The sequence below is a fragment of the Ischnura elegans genome, chromosome 3, assembly GCF_921293095.1.
Source record: "Ischnura elegans chromosome 3, ioIscEleg1.1, whole genome shotgun sequence".
NCBI classification, from domain to species: Eukaryota; Metazoa; Arthropoda; class Insecta; order Odonata; family Coenagrionidae; genus Ischnura; species Ischnura elegans.
Genome location: NC_060248.1, coordinates 93041956 through 93066571, shown reverse-complemented (window position 1 = coordinate 93066571; position 24616 = coordinate 93041956). Strand labels below are relative to the sequence as shown.

Here is a 24616-nt window from a genome sequence, read left to right as displayed (position 1 = left end):
TAATTATTGTGGTGTTGGGCTTGAGAAATAGGACAAACTAGTGTTAGACACTGCATTATGGTGTATGTTATATGTTTAAATAACATCCATATTCTGGTTATCTCAACTGACATCTTATTTATATATTTTATCTCTATTAGACTTCAACCTCAGCTACCTGCAAAGGCATGGATTCAACACACCTTTATTATTTAAGGAGAAGGCAGGGCTTGGGTTGAGAGTACCAAGCTGCAATTTTTCCATCAATGATGTCAGGATGTGTGTTGGTAAGTTGTCTAAGATACTTCACACTAGTTAGTGCCTTGTCAGGTGCCAGTTACTAGTTTCAGAATGCTTTGCAAGGTATTTGGAGCAAAGTACTATCTACTCAAATGTTTAATTTTCATTTTCATTGTCCTATTTTTGTTATTGATTAAAAGTATTAAGGGCTGGATTTTTTCCATTTTGGCTCTCTCTGCTATACACATCTGTTTTATCGTGGACATATTACGTCAGGCTATGCGAAGTTGTTTTTTGTATTTGCAGTTTTTATGCAGGATAAATTCTGTTTTTTTTTTCATGACATATACATTAAATTATGATCCCTTTTGGTGAAGGGCAGGCATTATCATTATCTGCTGTAATTATCAGGGCCGCCCACTGACTTCTTGTGGCCCAGGGTAGAGTTTTAGTATGAAGACCCCTCCTTCTAAGAGAAATAGCATTTGAACTTAAGTAAAAGTCGAAATTTATATTACTCGCCCCTCAACGCTGTGGCCTGGGGGAGTCTGCCCCATCTGGGTGGCCCTGGTGATTTTTATTCTTCTTGCTGCCGACTGAAATGTAAAAGAAATACATATAATTAACCTTCTAAGCTTGTGTGTGCCTCATGTCAAAATTGCCTTTAATTAGTTCCAGCACTACTGTGATTTAGATACTCCTGTTCTTTTTCTATAATTTTTATTTGTTCAATTTTGTCCTTTTTATTAGAAATGTCTGAAAGTATTTGAGGGGAGTGCATGTATGATTTCTATTTCAGTAATTCACTGCGTAGTTCACTTTATGAATTCTATAATCATTCCACAGGGTCACGGCGCATCCTTGATGTGATGGATGTTAATACACAAAAGAATTTAGAGATGACGATGAAGGAATGGCAGAAGTACTATGAAGAACCTCAGAAAGAACATCTGCTCAACGTTATAAGTTTAGAATTCAGTCATACAAGGCTAGAAAACTATGTGCAGACTCCAGCTTTGGTGAGTGAAGTTATCTATCCATTTACTACTCTTTATTTTCCTAATGAAGGAGGCTGACAGTAAAAAACTTGTTTGTGTGTGCATTTACTTTCTTTCCACTCACAAGGAAAATTATGCCAGTATCAATATTATTTTGTGTAGAAGTTGATGATGTAGTATCCTTTTTCAAATATTGATGCTTGTTTGCTGGAAATATGAACATCTTCACTGGAAGTGACTACATGTAGCCTTCTATTATCACTTAAATTAAGGCAACTATGAATTGTTAACGCTATGATTTAGTTGTTCAATTTTGTTAATTAAATGCTAATTCCAAAGCAAATCTCATGTAGGTCTCAGGATATGTGTTTTGTTTATGCTAAAAAAACAATTAAGGTATTTGACATGAAATGACCTACATATTTTAGCAAGCACGCATGTATCTCACTCAAGGAACTTCACAATTTTAGTTTAAACTCTTACGTCTTATGCGTCCTCTATCTTGTCGTCAGTGATAGAGCTAAGAATGTGGAATGGATGTCCTGTGTTGGTTATCCTTATTGTTGATTTCTTGATATCCAACAACATCGATTGCATTAATTTTTTCGTGCTGTGATCTTGTAATTGCTCATGTTTTACAGGTACGTCAAATTGATTGGGTGGATACTGTCTGGCCAAGACATTTGAAGGAAAGTCAAATTGAATCAACTAATGTTCTTGATGAGATGATGTACCCCAAGGTGCAGAAGTACTGCCTAATGTCTGTGAGGGGATGCTACACAGATTTTCATGTTGACTTTGGTGGTACCTCAGTCTGGTATCACATACTGAAGGGTAGTAAGGTTGGTTTACATTTTATTTTTACAAATTCAATATTTTCAGGGGTAACTTTATGGAATATCATTATGAAATAAAAAAGCTACCATGTTCAAATCCACATAATGACTTTTAATCTTATGGTATTCACTCGTTTACTCTGAATGATGAACATTAAGTATACCCCTGATGCACAACTCTTTTTGTTGAGCTGGTCATTATGATTTTATTGTCATTCTTTTCTTATTTACAGATATTTTGGTTAATACCTCCCACCGAAAGAAACCTTGCTTTGTATGAGCAGTGGGTACTTTCCGGAAAGCAGAGTGATGTATTCTTTGCTGACACTGTGGAGCGATGTGCTAGAGTGAAACTACACGAAGGCAATACTTTCTTCATTCCAACTGGCTGGATTCATGCTGTGTATACTCCATGTGACTCGCTGGTTTTCGGTGGCAATTTCCTGCACAGCTTTGGAATTGAGAAGCAGTTGATGACAGCCCAAGTTGAAGATTCTACTCATGTACGAATTCTATTCATTGATGATTGTTTACTAATATGAGCCCTGAATGCGCATTCATTACTACTCATTTTTCTTGAAAAAATTATACTTTTTTAAATTTTTGTTGTTATTTTTTAACTTTTATCACCATTGAGCATGCGAGTTTGTGGTTAGTACCGGAGGCTTTCGGGAGCAGCTGAGTTTTGGTTTCCGATTTTCCCTTGACTTTGTTTTGTTTTTTACCTAAATATATATTTGGGTGCAGTGGCGTAACGAGGAATATGCTTTGAGGGGGGATGGGATGGCCACCCCCCTCCACCCACTAGGCATCGTGGGGTCCAAAAAATTTTGAAAAATGACACGCCTGGAAATGCATTTTGGCACTGAAGATTTAACTTCAAGCAGATCCAGTTATTGCATGCCAAAACTGGACAATTGCATTAATAATTTTTTTTATCTATGAGGCAATTTTATTTCTGTGGGGGGGATCTATCCCCTCATCCCCCATAGTTACGCCACTGTTTGGGTGCAGTTTACCATTAAAAGTTGTCCCTTCTGTATTTAAACTAGCAAAGAAGCATGATGTTTAAAGAAAGAGTTTGATGAATGGGAACTCTGAGCTGGGATATCCTTTGCATTATGATTCATTTTCTTGTAATCGAATGAAATTGTTGAACAAAGTCATTACTAGCTGCAAATACACTTTCTTACCAAATGATATTAGAGTCCACATGTTTTTCTGCTGCGAGCTTTACTTAAGAAGTGAGAATATCCCTCATATTTTACAGGTCCCTCAGAAGTTCCGCTACCCATTCTTCACGGAGATGCTGTGGTATGTCCTCGAACGCTACGTCTTTTGGCTCCTTGGCCACAGCCATTTGGATCTCCCTGAGGACGAGGAGATAAGGCAGCAGAAGCAGCTCAAGAAGTGCCGTCGCATGCTGAAGGGGGAGAAGGGGGACGATGGTGGTGGGGGCCAGGTGAACGGGGGCGTGAACGGTGTGAAGTCTGAGGCGGAAGTGAAACAGGAACCGGGAGTCAAGCAGGAGGTTGTGGAGGAGAAAGAGCCGGCAGAGCAGCAACAGCAGAATGGCAACGTGGATGAGGACGGCGTTCCCCACGTCCACCTCACACCTCAGGAGCTGCATGGCCTCAAGGCCATTGTCAAATACCTCCATTCCCTCCCCTCCACCAAGAAGAACGTGCCCGAGTTGATCCGGGATCCCATTGCTCTTATACGTGACGTGCGCACGGTGGTGGAGAGGCATCGGCATGATTCGCACGAAAAGGCAATCACGGGGTTGCCAATCTTGCAGCCACCAGAAGATACAGATGCCGTGAGTATATTCTACTTCATATATCATTATGTTAATTGACAAAATTCACCCATTGATTGAACCTGAGGGTTAATTTGGATTGGTGAGGGTAGAGTGTTGGGGGAAACATAATGGAACTCCTTCATGACAATGTAGAAAGGAAAGGCAATCGCTGGTTCTATCTTCTATATTATTTTACTGCATAGTTACCTTTTTCTCAACTTATACGCAACCAAACTCTACAAATGAGGTACCAAAATGCACAGAATTTATCAAAGAACATGCGACGGCATATCTTACTTCCTAAATATTGCTATTGTTTCCTAAAATTGGTTTTTAAATAATAAAAAAAAACAAAAAAAAAACTGTAAATATTCCTGACGTTAACGGTGCACAAACTGATACATTTGTTCATTTGCAAAAATATCTCGCATTCTTTAAATAACTTTTATCTAAATGCGGCTGATTCCACTGTTGATACATAAGTATGAGTCATCATGTGCGTTTAACAGAGGATAGTGTAATTACTTCCAATGTTGTGTTTAAAGAGTTCTTCTCACCTCAATTTGTACATGAACATTCCAATTAAATTTGTACATAAGACCCTGCCTTTTATTTTCTACATTTTAAAATTAGAAATGTGCCTATCCCTCTGTGGACCTGCATTGAAAAGAGCGGGGCAGCCCGCTGAGAGCGGGTGCAGCACGCTCGTAATTATATATTGATAGGACTTGTTTCAATATAAAGTATCATCATTAGGTACTTATTGTAGCTATCATTTCCTTATGTTTGTAATAAGATTCAGAAGGGGTGTCATGATGGAGTGGAAGGGATTGAGGGTTGGTTAAGGAGGAGGTTAACTATGTCAAGTTTGGTACCATGGGCGTACCCAGCGAGGGGCAGCTGCCCTCCACCCCTAGAAGCAAAAATCGCAAATGTCTTTAAGGAAAATATGTAATATTTTTCCAGCAAATACTTTTGAAAACTAATAAAGAGCTGTTACATTTCCTTAAAATGTTGATTTCATTCACCTTTTCCGTGGTTAAATCTTACGTACAACTTGAACAACCATGGCTTCCCCCCCCCCCCCCCCCGACCCCCCAGGTTTTGATCCTGGGTATGCCCTTGTCTGGTACCCAATGAGGGTGGGAGAGGAGAGTGAAAGGGTTGGTGGGGGAGGAAGGGTGAAGTGATAGGGTTTAGTGTCCCTAAGTCTAAGTATCTCATTTCAGTCCCTTACAGGTAGTGTTGGATTTTGGTTACATTTTAAATGAATTAAATGGATTATTAAGCGTCGATCAACATACATAGTTTATCTGATCTGATTATATTAGTACCTCTAGCATTATATATTTTAAGATTTTTAGAGGTACTAGAATCTCTATTACTCTCTGTGTTCGTTATCAATTAGCTAACTAAATACTACTAGTATTTACTTTTCATTATTCCCACCATCATCATTAGTCAACAATCCTAAGATTGGTTTGACGCAACTCTCCATTTCTCTCTCCTATCTGGTAACCTTTTTATCATATACGACATATTTCTTCCTACCATCTCTCTCAATTTAAGATCTATTCCCCAAAGCATAATTAGTTTGTCTTGCAGATATGGTTTATTCATGTAATTAATTGCATCAGGATTTGATGCACCACACTTGTGTCAAGGTCATTCAGTCACCTGTTTGTGTGTATTGCATGGTTGTTAAAATGAAAAAAGTGCAATGGTAATCAGTACACTGTGAATTATTTTATTTTGTTACTCCTGCTTTGTACCAATCTCATCTTCATTGCCCCCTCATTCTCTCTTCCCCTCAGATGAGGCACAACCGCCTGTCTTTTGGCAAGACTCCAAGTACAAGAGGGAGGGGTGGGGGTCGTGGAAGGGGTCGCAAAGATGTTGATGGTGGTGCTGTGCATATTAAGGATGGGATGCGACGGAGGAGGACACGCTGTAAGAAGTGTGAGGCTTGCAATCGTAAAGATTGTGGGGATTGTAGTTTCTGTCATGACATGGTGAAGTTTGGTGGTCCTGGAAGGGCAAAACAGACGTGTGTTATGCGACAATGTTTACAGGTATGTATTAGTGCTCCAGAAATCTGAAATGCAAGATTTTTTTATGGTTGTAACTGAAAATTTTTATGTTTCTAGATATTTGGCCCTCTGTATATGCTTGGATTTTATATCATAGATAGAGGCATCATATTTTGAACTCCTTGTAATAAATGGAGTACTTATGATATTTTTAGAAGCCATGAAAAAAATATATTTGGTATGAAAGAAAAACCCTCTATAACAATTATCATCACTCCATGTTTTGTTTTCATTGTGCAGCAACAGAAAATATTCTATATTGAATCTTGCAGTTGAGCAATCACAGTTTTCTTTTCAGCAAGGTTTGGTACTTGAATGCTAGTTAAATTCATAAATGTCTAGATCAAATATATTGGGCCTCTTTTGTCTTGACTTTTGTTAAGCTCTGACTTATTGTTGTTGGAAACTTATTTGTTCTGTTAATTGTCTGTGTCCTTGAAATTCTCTAGGGTGAGCCATGGTAACACATTATGTTGTCATCACATTTTGTTTAAGTAGCAACCACAAAACCATTGAATAAGTGGCTCTATTCTTAAAGGTGTTTTCAGGCTTTCTTCATAGTTGCATTAACTTCTTTTATAATTTACAGCCCATGCTCCCTGTAACTGCCGGTTGCTTAATGTGCAAGTTGGACGGCTGGTATCAGCAAATAGTCATACCAATTCAGAAAACAAGTCGTATGGTGTCACCTAGTACCTTGATGGAGTGCAGCATATGTTATGAAATTGTTCACCCTGATTGTGTACAAAAAGTGGTATGTTGAACACATTTTTTGTAATTGAAGTAATTCAGCAATGCTTGATCCATTCTTGAATTTAATTGTCCATTTGGATCTTTATAGTGTCCAGACTCAGAAGGAATTGTAAATGAAGATCTGCCTAACAGCTGGGAATGTCCCAAATGCTGTAAAGATGGGAAGAATGTAGAATATAAGGTTAGTTGGCCAATATTCTCAATAAGATTTTTCCTCCATGTATGTATGTATGTTACCTTGCAGTTGAACTATGGCTAATGGATTATATTCCTGAATAAGTTATGCTATGAACTGGTTTAAATAAATTTCTTTGATATCTTGAGTGTGAGGATTATTAGTTATATTGGTTGCCTTTTTTGCAGCCTTCAACTCTCCATTGAATCATTGGCTATCATTTTTTGGTCTTAATTTTTTGTTCCCCATTTTTACATTTTTAATTGTGCATTTAGTGAACCTACTGCTGTAGAAGTAACCATGGTTGATAAGACATTCTCTATGTATGCTCCAAAGAGTGTCGTAGCCAGGAATTTTGTTATGGGAGGGATCCAAAGCCGGATGGGAAAATTTTATAAAAACATGGTACTAAGTAGAGGGTTTTAAAATAATTTTAACACTTTTAATAATTAATTGTTTGAGGCGTAACTTGGTGAAAGCGATTCATAATTAAATTAAGAAAGAAGAACTTTGTACTTTCACATTAATATTTATTCACGACCATGGTTTCAACGTTAGACGTCATCCTCAGGTGAACTCTACAGAGGTCCATCACATCCTTTTATACCAGGCAAGGAGGGGTAGGGAGGAAGGTAATTAGGTTGAACGGATTGGTTAACAGAGAAGAGGGAGGGGGGAAAAAACCTTGGTCATGTGGTATGGAAGAAGTTAGGGGGAGGAGGCTCCCTTATGGGGGGCACGGCAGGTGGAGGGGGGGGGGTTCAGGTGAGAGAGAGAGAGAGGCCGAAGAGTTCGTCATGTCATTAGCTCAGGAATTTAGGAGTGGGAGGCTTAAAAGAGGGGAATGGTAGTCATACAAAAATTCGTTTACAATGTTGTCATTGGAACGTACGTGCTGCAAAATTTCCATTTGTTCCAAAGCGTCTAATCTAGGTCCTTTAGGTTCATAATGAAGCACTTCAAACACAAAATCACTTTGATGATTGTTATCTAACAAATGTATAGCAAATTGTGAAGTAGTCTTTTTATTTCTCTGGCAGGCTTGATGTTCTTTTACCCGCTCTTGAAATTGTCGCCCCGTTTGCCCAACATACACCGCGTTGCATTCACATTTTAGTCTATACACCCCACTCCTTTCTTCTCTTGGGATGGGATCTTTGGTGAGGGAAAGAATGTTCCTTAGGTTGGATTTATTGTAAAACGCAACTTTAATTTTATCCTTAGGCACCTTTTTGTATATCTTCGGCCCAATGTCCTTTAAAAAAAGGATTCTGCGCCACTTGGCCGTGGATTCTTGTCGCGTTCGGGATCCATAAATTTATAAAAGAATGTGAATGTGGTCGTGAATAAATATTAATGTGAAAGTACAAAGTTCTTCTTTCTTAATTTACTTTTAATAATAATAAAAAATTCATTTGTCAAAGAAATCTTTTGTGAATTCATTGTTTTTCAATATTATTTTTCTTTTATGAAGTGAAGTAAATGTGTTTTTATATTTTGGGGGGGGGTTCAGACCCCCTGGACTCTCCCCTCGCTACGCCACTGCTCCAAAGCACCTTCAAATGTGGTCAATTTTGGAATGGCCCAAAATATCTTGAAACTCGAGAAGTTACTTGCTGTTTACATAGAAAACAATACATATTTGTAAGACTTGACGCTGTCCTGGTGTACTTTTCTTAAGTCTTCCTCAGGAATTCCACAAGGTAAGTTGATCAGGCCTTGGTGGCATTTGAACGGTTGAAGAGTTTGTCTGATAGAACATGGGGTATGTAATCAGCTAAGTATGGGAAATTATGATGTGTATGAATTGTCTTGCTGAGATTTGGAAATGACTGATGGTAGCCAACCAGTTATGACTGGAGAGCCCCATCGCCTATGGTGTGAAGTATACAGGGTGTCCCATTTATCTTGACCACCCGAAATAACTTTTTGTCCAGATGCAAATTCAGAAATGTGGCAAGCAAATGTTCATTAGCCGTCAGGGGGACATCAATCAGCATGATTGCCTTCCATGAAGCTTTGTTATTTACAAAGATATGAATAGCGGTATGTCTTTTATATGGGCACCCTTTATTTTTTATTCGGCAATTCATTTCCTCTCCTTAAGACTTATTAAAAAATGTAGCACAGTGGACCATTGACATAAACACAACGTTATGAAAACATAAGAAACTTACAGTGGACGAGTTTCTTATGACTGGTGTGCATTTTACTATGTTTTCATTTGTTCACCGTCAACGTCAGCAAGTGGAGTAGTTCCAATACCCGCGTACCTGCACTAAGCGCTAGAGAGTCAGTCATTTTTCATAACACAGTGTTTATGTTAATGGTCCACTGTGCATCATTTTTGAATGAGTCCTTAGGAGAGGAAATGAATTGCCGAATAAAAAATATATGGTGCCCTTATAAAAGACGTACCGCTATTCATATCTTAGTAAATAACAAAGCTACAAGGAAGGCATAATGTTGATTAATGTCCCCCTGATGGCTAATGAACATTTCCTTGACACATTTTTGAATTTGCATCTGGAAAAAAAGTTATTTCGGGTGTCAAGATAAATGGGACACCCTGTATAAATCACTACTAACTTTACCGAACAGTTAACACCTTGAGCAAGATCGCAGAGTTAGTCATTGAAACATTGGCAATGCATGGTCTACTTACTTGGTTAAATTCCATAGAAGATGTCACCTGAACAAAAAAGGTAGTTCATGAGCTTCATTCTGCAAATATTAGTAGCTATCTTGAATAAGTGGAATTTGGATCATGCGTACATTTTTCATTATTTTTGTAAGTTCTGTGATTTTGTTTAGCTTAGTGAATTATATTTTGAGAGTCTCCTCTCACATTCCCTTGGAGTAGACATTATACTTCTGCCAACAGAATGGGTTTATGCCTGGGGTAGATATAGGATTTTTATGTACTTGTACTCAAGAGTATACTAATAGGTTTACCAATAAATATTGTCATTACCTTATGAGAACACTCACAGGTATGGGTGTCAATACTATTTCCATTGTTTTTGATGACTGATAAAAATGGAGGAATTTTTATTTTATGTAGTTTAAAAAACAGGCATTTTCACAACTTTATTTCTTCGACTTTCTTTTTTTGCAGTTCACAGACATTAACTCTCATTTAATGTGCACATTTTTCTGGTGTGAACAACTCTTCTTTTAATCGAGCGATGGATGTCTTATAAAATTTATTATAAAATCTTTTCAAAAGTTCAGCCGCATCAGTGTCATTATCTGTTTTTTAATCTTGATCATTGCAGCCTAGGCATTTTCGAGCCAGACAGAAGTCCACCGATATTAGGCGTATGTCAATTGGTAGTGACACAAGCAGTATGATGGACACCAAAGAGAGAATCAAGTCTGAAAATATGGAGGTAAGTGCACCTTTACTCAAAAATATGTTGTGGAGTTGAGAGAAGATGTGTTGTGAAGATGTTGTTGAGGAATTAAGGCTAGGGGGGTTTCAGGCACAACTAATCCTGGGGGTCTGGGGGTATGGCATACCTGCCAGGGTAAGGTGCGAGGGCCCTCCACCAAAAAAAATTTAAGATAAATGGTTCAAAATTGTCAGTTTTACGGGCTTCTGAGGGATATTTTATTAATCCTTACACCATTCTATAAGTAATATTAATCCAATTAAACAGAATAGATTGAACTTAAAAAATTGTCTGAGCTCTGGGGGGCGTTTATCCCCCAACTCCCCACCCCCCCTTGCTGCACCACTGTCTGATATGATCATCAAAGGAGTAGCAGTAATGATTATGATCTCTTATACTTTTCCTACTGTTTGAGGCCATCCTTTTTCATTCCTTAAGACCATAATGTGCCTGCACTAGAGTAAAGAAAACTATTAAACAGGAAAGAAAACACTTTTATTTTATACAGTGAAAATGCCTAGTGATGCAGAGGAAATTGTAGAAAAACTGTCTTGTCACACCTATGAGCCAACTATTAATGCCATGAATCTTACCTTGTCTTTCATAAAGTTTCATAAAGTTAGAGTGAAGACGTCATGCTTGCACCGCCACTCTCAAAGGTAGTAGCCAACATTTCAAGTCTGAAATTTTTGACTGGTTTCAAGATTTTTTTATGGGTACATACATTTTGAATAAATTAAGGTCTGCGCTGTTTGAGAAATCCATAGTAGGGAACTTTGCCCCCATCAATCCATAAAAATTCATGGGATTTGAAATTTGTCTGGAAAATTGGAGAAAATTATGGGATTCTGGTAGGTGGTGCCAGGAAAAATTTGTCTTGACCTACTAATCAAGAGTAAATACCATGTTGTCAGCTGCCAGCGGGGATTTCGGCTAATTCCCAAAGAATTTTGAATGTTTATACATATTTCAAGGATTTTGCACTTTATTGACTCTTACCCATCACAAATGTTATGTTCTGTTCTAAAGGAGTGTGGGGAAGAGTCTGGGGAAATGAAGATTTTAGTTGGGGAAAAGTCAGAGACTTTGGATTTTGGATTGTCATAGCAACCCTTATTGTGACTCATACAATTCTGTTTATAAATGCTGGCTTTTCTTTAACTACAGGTTGATAGTGATGGGACGAATGATGGTTTCTCACAGCCTGCAACAACTGTGCCCGTAGCTACCTCTGCCTCCCTCCTCCCCCCACCCCCACCGTTCACGACCAAGGATAGGCAGCGAGCGATGCGGAGAGCGGCTCCCGAAGGTGACGAGGACCAGGAGGAAGGGGAGGAGGGTGGTGGGGGAGGGGTGCTCCCCGAGAAGAGGGCGCGGGTGGCTGAAGAGGCGGACGAGAGCCAGGAGGGGCCTCTGACAGATGGTGCTGTTGAGGGCCAGAGGCACCAGAGGCTGTTGCCCTCGGCGACTCCCACCACTGAAGCACCGCCTACATCTGTCCAGTCGCCGCCCAACCCACCGTCACCCCTGTCCCCAGCCATGGCACCCGCCAACCCCCCGACAGTTGTCGAGGTGAGGAAAAGTGGTCGGATGCGTCGTAGGAAGATGATTTATGATGATTGATATGGCGGGCAGAGGGGGGGCGTGGGTCGGGTAGCTCGGTTAGTGCTCCTAAATTCATGGTGGGACTTCAGTCACTGGAGGAAGATACGGCTGGGTTCCAGGACATTATGTTGAGGGCCAAGTGTGCAATAAGGTGCACAGATCATTCTTTATTTCCACTTTTTTATTAGAAGATGTGTGTTTTAAGTCAAGGAATGGTGTTTCACATTGAAGCGAGGGAGCTCAATGTGTTATGTCATGGGACTGGAGTCGTAAAGAAAGGTGTTTCCTTCTTCTGTGGGACTGAAGCTGTTTAAGCCTTATTATGGTCATGGTGATTTCCATTGGAGGTATTTTGCACGTTCATAATCCAATTCTGGAGAGTTTACTGACAAGTGAATGTATTATGTGATATTGACAAAAAACTTCAGTATGGATATTTCTCTATTAATGGTGATCGGAATTGTAAATTCCTCTGAAAGTATTATCTTATAATTCAGTAAATACTTATAATGAAGCCGTTTAAGGCTTAGTATACATTTATTCAGTGAGTCACAGCAATAATTTGGTTATTGTATCCATGCCATATGTATCACAGTATAATAATATGAGTGTGCAAAGTTCCTTCAAGTTATCTTGAGCAGATCTGTGATAATTGCTGAGAAATCTTGCAATCTTTTAGAGTATTAATGGGAGGGAGCGAAGTATATTTGTATGCTTATAATTTAGTTATCGCAATCAGTAATAAGTGTGTGCAACTGGGTGTCAATATTTTTTAACGTTTCCCCATCTCCAGGTAATGTCCTTCCTTCAAGTGTGTGTGTCGAGTGTTGTGAAACTTTTAGCCAGATATGACATTTTGTGTGTTTGATCTTTCCTCTGAAAGAGACTCTTTATCAGTGTACCATAATATTGAAAAAATTTTCATGTGAAAGGCCATTCAGCCTCTGGGTCACTAATTTATTGTTACCATATAAATTCAGTGCTCACTTTTCGTTGTTAATGCATGCTGTGGAAGGTTAATGTTTCCAGCATACCATTAGACGATGAGGCATATTTGTGTATGTTATAATCTGGAATGTACTTTTCATGGGCTATGCATTGGGAAAAAAAAGTGCTGATTTTTCGTGTGTTTAGAGTCTTTTTCGGTAAATAGGAAGTCCAATGGCAAATGGCTAAAACGCATGTTTTTTTATGGGATGTTTGTGTTTCTGCTGTTGTTGAACAAGTGCTGTCTTTCTTCAGTATTTTCGTTGCCATAACCTGGGATACTAGCTATGGAAAAAATAAAAAAAAACCTATTTAAGTAAATCCACATAAATTCTATTTTGTGATGTGGTTTCCTATTGCCTTAAATCAAAAGATAAACCTAAGTCATCTCTCCAGTGCTGCCTCATTTCAAGTTTACGCAGAGTTGTTGTATCCTGACGGGAAAAAAAATACTCATGAGCTGAGGGATAGTAAATACTTGTATATTGTAACATAATTGAATTGATCTTGTATGTTTCTTGCTTTAACATCCGCATTACATATTTTATGCTTTGAGAGCATGTGATGTTTTATTAATGTAGAAAACATGTGAAAAATTATTTTTGTTCAAAGTAAAGTATTAAACTTGTGCCTTGCATAAAACTAGGTGTGTTTGTCTTTTGATTAGTTGCATTAACTGTACATGTAGATAACATTGTACAAGCTAATTTGAAAATGATGAGGATTATGATAGGTAGGTAAATTGAAACATGTAAAAGTTGCCCCTAGAAAAAATCTCCCGTGTCATTGCAAAGTGATATGTCATAATTCAGGTGAAATGTATCGTCGTAGTCATTCTTTATTTTGAAATTGACTTTGGAGAGATAAAGCCCTCAGTATATTATTATCTTGAATGATATTCTTACATTATAGTGTGTAAATATAATACGAAATGCATGCTCAGCTTATAGATATTTATTAATTCTCAGCATACAGTTAAAGATAGATAAAATCAAGTAAGTGTAACATTTGGGCTCACTCGGATAACCTCATCCATTGGTGACTAATATATCTATGCATCAATTTATATAAGGTGGGTATTAATATTTATGTTAGGGGCAGATTTTGTTCTATTTGAATGTAGCTTTTTCTTTTAAACAATGAAGCATTGAATTTCTTTCATTGTGTGAGGCAGGAGAATGTCATAGAAGAAGGCATAGCAAAATATGGCAAAAAATCAGCAATGCCCATCGTTTTGTAGGATTATTATTTAGTAATTAAAAAAATGGAAGATAATACTTATTACACGATTTTTTGACCGTAGATGAAACTGCGTTTTCTACATGCTAGGTAGTTACATATCCTGTCTTAGAAGACTTGCGAGTTCATTGCTGGTAAAACAAAAAAAATTGTTTTTAGACATATTTAGATTAGGATAGATGCCCACTTAAAATATATATTTATATTTGTGAGAGAGGGAACTATTCCAAGCTTTTTCAAGAGGAGATGATACACGTATTAGTATTTTACAGAAGATAGAAGTACATTGATATTGTACCTTCTAGCGCTGCTTACTTTCCAGTGCTTGTCATTTTACTTTAAAAAAAAGACTGCACTAACCTTTTAAGATTCACATGTAGCAATATAGGAGCAAGTGAATTCTTCAAATTTTAAATGCAATTCGTTCTAGCACTTAACTTGCAAAACGTGTTGCTTATTCTGATTTCAGTGTTACCATCACACTAGTTTGAATGTAGTATTTATGTCATACATTTCTTGGGACAGTCATTACATAATAAGCAAAACTCTAGATGGAGAGGAAAATGGCTTGAAATATCAGATCTTTTTGAAGTTTCGGGAGCTGCTACGTGAATTAAGTATCTAGTAAATCAGGTGCGTGAATGTTTATGGCTGTTTATGATATGCCCATTATTTATTGAAGAATGCATGTCTGTGTAGAAGAAACATGGTTTTCGTTTCATTAGTGCATGTTTTCTACTGTTTAATTATGCTTTTCTATGTCGTATAAATTGCAGATTTAGTATGGGCTCATCTCTATTTGCTTGTTTTTCACCAGGCTCCAAGGTCTTGCCCAAGTGCACCTGAGGAGAAAGAACAGCACGTGGAAGACCGACACACTCCTTCACCTGTTGCAGCTACCCCTCAAACGCAGCGCAATGCCTTGGGAGCTGCTCTCCATGACCCACAATCGCCTCCTAATGCCACGAAGCCAGGAATTGCTGCCATCAGCCCCCGGTCTGCCAATGGTGGTGGTGACAAGGCTGGTAGAGGGGGTAAAGTTCCTTTTCGGGTCCAATTGGCCCGTCAACTGTCTGCTGGCAGTGCCACTAGCTGTACAAAGATCTTGAAAAAGCCAATGCATGTCGTGAGGCCTGCACCCCCACCACCTCTACCCGAGCCTCCAAGACCTCCTGGGAGCCGCTACGCCAACCCTGCCCTCGACAAATCTGTGATGCTCCCTGTGTTTGAGCGCCTCTCCTCCGGAGACCTCTGTCGCTGCATGAGGGTGTGCAGGGCGTGGAACCGTTGGTCCATTGAGCCGCGCTTCTGGCGCTCGATCGATCTCTCGCACAGAAGTGGGGTGACGGCCGAGGCCCTATCGGGTGTTGTTCGGAGGCAGCCCGAGTGTCTCTGCCTGGACTGGTCTGAAGTGGGGAAGCGACAGTTGGTATGGCTACTGGGGAGGCTCCCCAAGCTGCGTGAACTTTCATTGCAGGGCTGCCCCTGGGGTGCAGTGGCTGCCCTCCGCTCAGCCCCCTGCCCACCTCTCCTCACTGTGCTAGACCTCAGCTTTGTTACTGGACTTGACGATAGTGGTCTGAGGGAAATAGTCGGGGGCAGAGGGAACGGTGGTGTGCCAGGATCTTCTGGAAGTGTTGGTAACTCTGCAGAAGGGAGCCGAGGGAAGCAGCTACGGTCACTCAAGGACCTTCGGCTAGCGGGCTGTGACATATCGGACACTGCGCTACTCTTCGTCGCACAGCAGCTACGCTCGCTCACAAAACTCAACCTTAGTGCTTGTGCCAAAGTGACGGATGTTGGAATTGGACACCTGATGGCAAAGGGAGCCTCGACAGCTACCACCCTACAGTCACTAGACATTTCAGGTTGTCGTCTTGTAACAGAGGCCTCCCTAAACCACCTAAAGAAATCATTAGCCTTGGAACACCTAGACTGTAGGCATACCCCTCTGATAACCTCGGGAGCAGTCATTAAGTTTGCTGCTGAAATACCAAAACCTCGAAGACTTGTTGTTGTTGAAGGAAAATTAGTTGTCTCCAAGGCATGAAAAGGCTTCATTTGAAGATCTTATGAAAAATTGTGTGTGCAAGATTCTGCGGCATTTGCAGTGGATGTTAACTGCATCATATTTGTGGTAGTCTTGACCAACTTAGAGTAAAAGATACTTAATGAGGTGTATATTCATCCTTATATAGATCCATCCATCCATCCATATCCGATTAGTATTTGTCATCTCATGAGTGTTATCACATTTACTTTTTTAATTATGGATTTATAACTTCAAATTAATATATATTTGGCTCTGCAAAGGTAGCTCTTGAGTGCAATTTGAAAGAAGATATGCATTGTGTTATATGGTACATAAAAGAGACAATTGTGTTTAATTTGTGTTTTGATGAGAAAGTGATTGTGTTTCTTCAAGATCTTCTAAATAAATTCTAAAAGTAGATATATATTATATATCCATGCAAATATATGTACACTAGATGAAAGGCACATCAAAGACTAAAAAGTTGTAATTCAGATAATAACATATAGAATGGGGCATCTAAGATAGATGTCAGTGAGTGCAATAGCTCTACGTGACAGGCTAACCATGTCTGTGTCAATAACTTATTATTTGTTGTACAGAAATCAGTGTTTTCTGTGCACACATGAACAATGAGAGTACTCTGCATTTTATGCCTACATACAAAAATTTGTACAGTACTTGGCTATTAAAGAATTTACCAATTCTTGAAAAATGATAACTACTATCATTTATTGCATATTGATAGTCCTTTAGATGTAAAAATGGCTGGATTTACCCTTGTCAAAAACTTTATCTTGCTATTTGCTCGGTCTTTTCTGTATGAGTGTGCAGTGGCAATCCTTATTAGAATGATTGGCTAATGAGTATTTGATGGATGTCCATCAATGCCATGGCATCAGAAAAAAAATATTGGTTAAACACACCAAGTTAGTGTGTGGAATATACCTCTAAAAGAACAAGTACAGCCCCAAATATATTTGGAATTTTCATATAAGATGATCATTTTTAGCTTAATTGAAGGTTATCTCTCGGTGATATTTTTGTGTTCACTTACTCAGTGATGCAACCTTAAAAGTGGTTTTGATGGATGAAAGAACCCTTTGCAGTTCACACATTCAGGCTAGAGAGGCTTGCTGATTTTGGTTAGGGGGTGTCCAAAGGTCTTACGGTCTCTAAAAAAGAGCAAGACACCAGAGTTTGAGGAGATATAGCCTCGAAATGTAGCAATCAATATCAATGCAACAAATAGCATACGAAAGAGAATTTATTCTTTCGATGGATCATATACTATTAAAACTCTTTGGCTCCATAGTATTTGCTGTACTTAATTTTTTCTCAAAAAAGTACCCATTTTTTTGTGCGTAAAATCAAATTTACAAACTTTAAACACTTGTTAATCCTGTAGTTTTAGTTCCAGTAATTTGCAATTTTGATATAAGAAAATGTTTCTTATATCAAAGCCAGATCTAGTATTACCAGTTTTCAGAAAACAAATTGTTCATACCACCAAAATTGATTAATTTGTTGTAAATAACACAAATCTCTGTTAACGTTGAAACCAATGGATCAATTGACAATTTGGATGTAAACATTCTTTTTCGGTGAGTTTGACTGTCTACAGCCAATATTCTGGAGAGTGACCAGTTTCACTCACCCCTACACAGGCCCTGTCTTCCCAGGGTTAAAAAAATCTCAACATGTTGACTTGCAGGTGGGAACTATTTTATTTTATTCCCAAACCGCCGAATACAGCTCTCATTGGCCATTTTAAATCGGGGTATTTAACAAATTCAACAATGAAACTTACACGAACAACCATGCCCTGGATAAGAGAAACTTACCCAGGCAGGACTCGAACCCGCAACCTCATGTTTGGCAGCCGAGGACTTTACCCCGCCACCACCGAGGCCGGCGATGTAAACAGCCTGTGCAGCACTAAGCTGAAAATTTTCCCAACTATCAGTCTTGGCTGAACTTAACCATTGACTTTTGTCTCAAATGTTTGCATAAGTCTTAATTTCCAGTGTCCCTTGTCAGTACAAGATGTGAGGATACTCTCATGGCTACGCTGATTCCACCTCCTCGTTTTTAAACTAAAAAGAGGTGAGGGAAATGAATTAATTGTGTAAAGACGTGGGGTTTATCAAGGGAAATGCCACCAATATTAAGGCAAGAATAGATAGCGCAAGGAGGTGCAAAGGGCAATTAAATATTTAACATGTGACAGGAGATAATAAAAGCACTGGCTCTTGCCTGTTAGTCAGCTATTACAATTCATTTTTATTGCACTAAAAATTATAGCAGTGGCTATTCTTTCCCATGATTCCTGACTGCAAATTTACCATCAGCATACATTTTTAACTATGGATAAATATATTTCATTTCCTAGATGTATGTTAGCTAATTCATATAAATGAAAAAAGCATTTGGTCAATACAATATTCTCATTTCCAGATGTCACAGACTTCATTGTATACACTTGACACTTAGATACCATCTACTGGCAAATGGAATGTATTCTGTTTGTCATTAGATCATCAGCTACATAGGTGGATTTTGGGGAGCACTGGGGCACGTGCCCCCCTTATGCTCAAAAATTGACAAGATTTTTAATACTGTTGTCATTACTTTTTTTTAGTTTTGTATTATGGAGCCTCAATCATTTAATTTAATGTTGATAACTTTCATATGAAAATAATTATAATATTTTCTAAATGTAATTGCTGTGTTTTTTTTTAATCTCAAATATGAGCGGACCTGTCAAACCCTTGTGCCCTCCCCCAGAAAAAATCCCAGGAAAATTTGTTTAAATTAGCCTCCGACAACAGCATATTAAGTAGGTACTATCTAAGATTAAAAGCTGTTCAAACTTATGATATTTTGGATTTCATTGTACGTGAATTAGCAGCCTTTGTCCGATTGTCAGCTTTGTCTGACCTGTAGGTTTCATACTTTTGTCATACAAATTATCATCTAAGTTGGGGATGCCAGGCTTCCCCTGATCCCACAAAACTATGATCATGCATTAGATGTACCTCTATAAGTCAAATAGTTTTCATTAGGAAGCTAGGATCTATAACTATACTTACCAAATACTTTGCTTTCCCCTGTTAGGAGTGAATGCGCTTATAAAATATTCCCGCTGATAATTATCAAAAAGACACCAGGCACAAGAGGCTCGTGCAGAGAAACAGTAAAATAAAAATTCATTTAAAAAAATGCTTTTGCCACTACAATCAGTTTTTCTCTTGAGAACTTTGGATTTCGAAAGCCGGGGGAGGGAAAGACCCGCAAAGGAGCAAGCAGGGAGGAGGAGGCCAGTGGGGATTCTCACTGTCCAACCCCCGGTTTCTTTCCATTATGTGTTAACCTCTCCCAAAAATATATGAAGGTGAATCAGACACATTGTGCAATGCAATATAGGCCATTTCCATAGCTGATCAGATATCCAAATTGAGCTAATCCTCATATATTAATATCAATGTGAGTTTGAACTTGGAAGAATCGTTTTTGAAATTGAGTCTTGGTAATTAGCTCTTTCAATGATGTAAAATTACTGTATGTTAAATCTAAATTACCTTGCGAATGTAGTATCTATTGTTCTCTTGACCTATCTGTCACGATTTTTGAACCAAATACGCTGGAACGTAAAGGATGCACAATGGAATGATGGAAATATATATGATCCGTTCTTGTGAGTCGTATCATCGATTCCTTTGAACGAACGATAGAGAATTTATGAACGAAATTTGTGTGACGTCATGGGATCTCCAGCGATGAATGGTGATGTTACTGCTCCATTGATGTTTTGACTTAGCTTCAGATTTTAATTTGTATCAGTGAATTCGTAGAGTAAGTTCTTCGGTAAACAGACTAAATGTTATATTTACAGTCAGAACTATGAATGTGCACGTGAAACTCTTCGTGTAATATGCATTGTAGTGTTTTGCATGTAGGCGGAAGTTGGTGGGGATAAAATTTTGTTCTACTCATGCTCAAATATTGATCAAAATGGCAATGGCTAGACCTGTGAATGTTGACTTTGATCATAATTGGCCTGAAAATGCCGAGTGTCTTACTCTCGACTTTGGACCATTCGAAACTGTACACAAATGGAAAAGGATGCCAGAATGTGACGAATTTGTTGGATTCAGGTAGGTTGCCCTAAACATGACGTTTTAGTCTCTTGGCGAGGTAAATTTTGACAAGTGATTGACCTACGAATATCGCTATTTAACGTGTTTAGTGTAGAATTTGTTGAATTTTCGCATTTCGGCTGTGGCTATACACAAAAACTGATATTTTGTTATGTTGGAATCTTCATTGCAGACGAAGTAAACACACAATAGTTGCCTACAAGGATGCCATATATGTCTTTGGAGGCGATAATGGAAAGACAATGCTCAATGATTTACTTCGTTTTGACATCAAAGAGAAGTCATGGGGCACCGCATTTACCACAGGAGCTCAGCCCGCACCAAGATATAACCATTCTGCTGTGGTAAGTGGCCTATGTCAATGGATGTATATACTCTTACCCATTAGTCAAAGTAGCCAGTTCCTATGGCTTACGTATTTTCTCTCCTCCTGTGTACATATACATCGTAATTGTTTATCAACAATCCTCATAATGGTTTGTCATAATCAATTGTATTTTCACCCTTACCCTTTCTTCTGTTTTCATCCCTCACATCTCTCCTAAATATTTCTTTGTCGTTTTTCCATTCTCTCGTCCTTCAAGTACGGTCTTTAACCGACCCTAACTCATCATGTCGCCTTTTTAAGTTATTCGATTGAAATTTTTATGCTTTATCTAGGTTTCACCTTCTTGTGACTTTTAAAGTGTTGAAAGCTGTGCTGATATTCCAATAAGCGTCTTCAGGTGGAGTGAAGGGCTGAGGTTTATGGTGATCTTGTTAAGACCACTTTGGTGACAATGTTTATTAAGGATGTTTAGTCGTTTTAGAACTTTTCAGAAGATCCCAACTCCATGAGCTATGGAGAGGGTGTCTGCCCCCCCTGTTCAAGTTGATAATAAAAAATATGGTTTGTTAACAGGCGTAGAAACCCAGTACAAAATTATTATACATTAAAAATATAAACCAATACAATAATATAAAAAATAAAACATATACATTACTTCTTAATATTATGCAATCAAAACTCAATAAGAAAGACCATTACAAAAAGAAGACATGATGTGAATACAAAATCACCAAGGCTCACAAAAAGTAATTTGGAAGAAAGCAATAATTTTAAAAGCATCACACACTTACCGAAATGTTAACTTCACGATGTTTTTAAAAGTATTTAATGGTGTGGCAAAAAAGTCAATCAATAATAACCATCATCACTGGCCAACAGTCCTGATATTGGTTTGGTGTAGCTTTCCATTCAATTCTCCCTACAGCTTATCTTTCACAGCGATGTATTTCTTCTCTTTCACATCTATCTTCACCTGCTCCATACATTTGATTTCAGCGAGGGGGCAACTAGGAATCAAGGCTAGGGGGAGTTTTAGGCACAACTAATATTACCGGGGTGATAAAAAAAACAAACCATGTGAGAGGGATATGCAAGACCAAGGAGTTAAGAAGTGGTGAGCTGCTAAATATGAATCGGTGGTGTCTTGTCTTATAAATACTTTAAAATAAAAAAAATGAAAAATTTGCCATCCAATTTTCATGAGTTAGTGATGTCATTTGAGTCCAGGCTCGTAAACACGGTCAGAGAAACCCAGTGACTGAAAGAGTTACTCTTTCGAGAAATGATAAAAACAAGCCACGTGAGAGGGATGCAAAAGAGGAGTAACAAAGCAGAGAATTGTTGAATTGCTAGACATGAGCCGGTTACGTCATTATCTTACTTGCAAAATGGTTAAGCCCATTGGTTTTTTACCTGGAATAGCTCAAGAAGTAGAAAATGGATTGAAAAACATTCTCCGGTGTCTTTATTTTTCAAACACTATCACTATCGTCAAAAATTGGAGAAAAAGCCCATTGTGACATGAATGAACTAGTGTACTCTACTAGTGTACTACTGTACTTTATTTGCATTTATTACCCTTTTCATTCTGAAAAAAAATCTGTATGGTAAATTATGCTGAAAATAATGTATTATTGACGGATTATCTATTGGTTTCATTAATCAGTGATCAGTGAAATTTCAGAGGTTGTACACCATTTGTTATCCTACCATGTAGATGGTAAAGTTAATCAATGGTTCATGAATCCCATTATGAAGCAGGAGATTAAACTCCATCCTGTACCTCCGTGCCCTCCATTTCGGACCTGGCATAACCTTGGCATATGACCTCTCAAATCACTTTCCTTTTAAATGTTTACTGTATGAAATTTTACATGCTCTTGTTATTAAATATTTTAGTTTTCTATTTCTATGCATGGCACATATTATTGAAATTTACATCATTTGTTCATGCTTATCTGTATCCGTTTCTGCATTTACAGGTTTATGAAAATTCAATGTTTGTGTTTGGTGGCTACACTGGAGATATATTTTCAAATTCCAACTTAAGCAACAAAAATGATCTATTTGAATATAAATTCCAAACTGGACAGTGGAGTGAGTGGAAGTTCTTGGGAAAGTAAGTACATGTGTATGTATATGATGTTTTAATTACAAGTAGTGTTATAAATTTCAAACAATCATGATGAGAGAATATTCTCTTAGGAATAGATGACTGTGTCTGGGGTAGTAAGATAGAGAGTATTTGGTGCACCTTCTGTACAAGGAAAGCAATACCATGGGCCTGGCACAAATGTTAGAATTAGGAATGGTGAAAAAAATGATGAATTTTAATTTTAGAATTGGTTTTAAATAGTCTAGGGCTATAGTAAACCTATTACATATAGAGTGGAAAATACCCAAAGCTGCATATTTCTGAACAAAAACAAAATTTAGGGTATCTTTGTGGTGAACTGGTGTTCTAATATTAATTTTCGTAAAGATGGTTTTACATGGGGCATGTTATTATGCAGGTTAGAACTGCATTCTTTTCTCAATATGGTGTGCAATTGCACGAATTCTAGAACAAAATTAGAACAGGCTAAATTGCCTTCTTGCATCCATGCATTCTCACACGCGTTCTGGCAATTCGCTGATTTACACAATGAAATTTTGGCTGTGCCTTCATACAAACATTAGATTATGCAATTGTATCCACGGTGTAAAAGACCTTTAGGGGTGTCTACCATTGAAGTTATGTTTACATAATTATTCATGCTGATGTTCTTAAAATTCATTTTTACAGAACTCCTGTTCCTCGATCTGCTCATGGTGCTGCTGTATTTGACGGTAAATTGTGGATATTTGCGGGATATGATGGAAATGCAAGGTTGAATGATATGTGGACAATATCATTGCAGGTGTGTGAAATATTTTGTAATTAAGGAAAGGAATGAGTCAGCCAAGTTGATCTTAGATGCCTTCTCTTGGGGGAACTTGTCCACTATATTCCAAGTTTGGATTATCTTTTATTCCATTCTGATTGAAAATTTTGTTTCATTCTCATTTTAACCAATGGGACCAATAACTCAGGGATTTAGTCTTCATGGTATCAGTTTTAACCCTTTTGAGACGGTGGAGTTCTCGCCTTAGCATGACTGCTATACTGAGCCCCAAGAGACTCTTTCGTGCCCTCCGTATGGAGCATTTTTGCAGGACATTCATTAAGATGGGTAGCACTATCAATCATGAAAGCAACTTCAGGTTTAATTTTCCTGAAAGAGGGAGGATAGTGCAAGTGATATTACAAAACTCAGTCACCTAATTGGTGTCCCTTTTTAGTTATTAGAAGTTGAAAAAGTGGCATTTTTCAACAAAAAACATTAGCGGAATGATCATTTTCATAATATTTATCAACAAATAAATTCAAAATTGCCCAAAACCTCACTTTATTTTAAAGTTGTTGGTCTTTACCATATTTACTGAGATTTTTATGGCTTTCATGTGATTTTTAAATGTTTTAAAATGTCACTTTTTTGTCGAAATTTGTCAAAAGTGCAATTTTTGAACATTTATAGAAAACAAAGTTTTCAAGTGAAAATCGTTTTGATTACATTTTTGAAAACTATAGCGCATATTTGTAGCCTCTAAAATTTTTACTAGCTTCACTCATTTGGTTTAGGTTTTACAGGGGCACAAATATGGTAGTTTTGAATAATTTGACTGGTCCGCAGAATTTTTGCGTGTGCCTCATTGACTTCAAACACTCATATCTTGGAAAATACTTGCAATGGGTCTTTAATATTTTGGATTTTTCTTAACTAAGGTTGAAACTAACTACAGGGAAAAAATGATCAAAATCTGAGATGGTGGGCGTGGGATCCCCCAAAAATTGGTTGAGTTGACATGGAATGACCCTTATAGAAATCTCAGTTTAGACGAACGTTAATGGTTAATTGAAACCTCATTTTAAAAGATGTACTGTTGTATGTTCCACTGAAGTTCACTTAACCGACCCA

General features: G+C 38.0%; 2 protein-coding genes across 3 annotated transcripts in view; both read left to right on the top strand.

The window, feature by feature from the left end:
- Positions 1–16848, top strand: part of LOC124156145 (jmjC domain-containing histone demethylation protein 1-like) — a 114234-nt gene extending 97386 nt beyond the window's left edge. For both annotated transcript variants that reach the window (XM_046530494.1, XM_046530493.1), the window contains exons 3-13: positions 141–266; positions 1066–1238; positions 1859–2059; positions 2287–2556; positions 3324–3872; positions 5669–5926; positions 6534–6698; positions 6786–6878; positions 10151–10264; positions 11435–11839; positions 14916–16848. In XM_046530494.1, coding sequence (XP_046386450.1) covers positions 141–266; positions 1066–1238; positions 1859–2059; positions 2287–2556; positions 3324–3872; positions 5669–5926; positions 6534–6698; positions 6786–6878; positions 10151–10264; positions 11435–11839; positions 14916–16148 — 3587 coding nt within the window. In that variant the 3' untranslated portion in view covers positions 16149–16848. The remainder of the gene's footprint in view (positions 1–140; positions 267–1065; positions 1239–1858; positions 2060–2286; positions 2557–3323; positions 3873–5668; positions 5927–6533; positions 6699–6785; positions 6879–10150; positions 10265–11434; positions 11840–14915) is intronic.
- A 3049-nt stretch (positions 16849–19897) lies between these two features.
- Positions 19898–24616, top strand: part of LOC124156144 (leucine-zipper-like transcriptional regulator 1) — a 49222-nt gene continuing 44503 nt past the window's right edge. The window contains exons 1-4 of the mRNA XM_046530492.1: positions 19898–20287; positions 20463–20634; positions 22601–22737; positions 23404–23518. Of these exons, the coding sequence (XP_046386448.1) occupies positions 20145–20287; positions 20463–20634; positions 22601–22737; positions 23404–23518 (567 nt within the window). The 5' untranslated portion in view covers positions 19898–20144. The remainder of the gene's footprint in view (positions 20288–20462; positions 20635–22600; positions 22738–23403; positions 23519–24616) is intronic.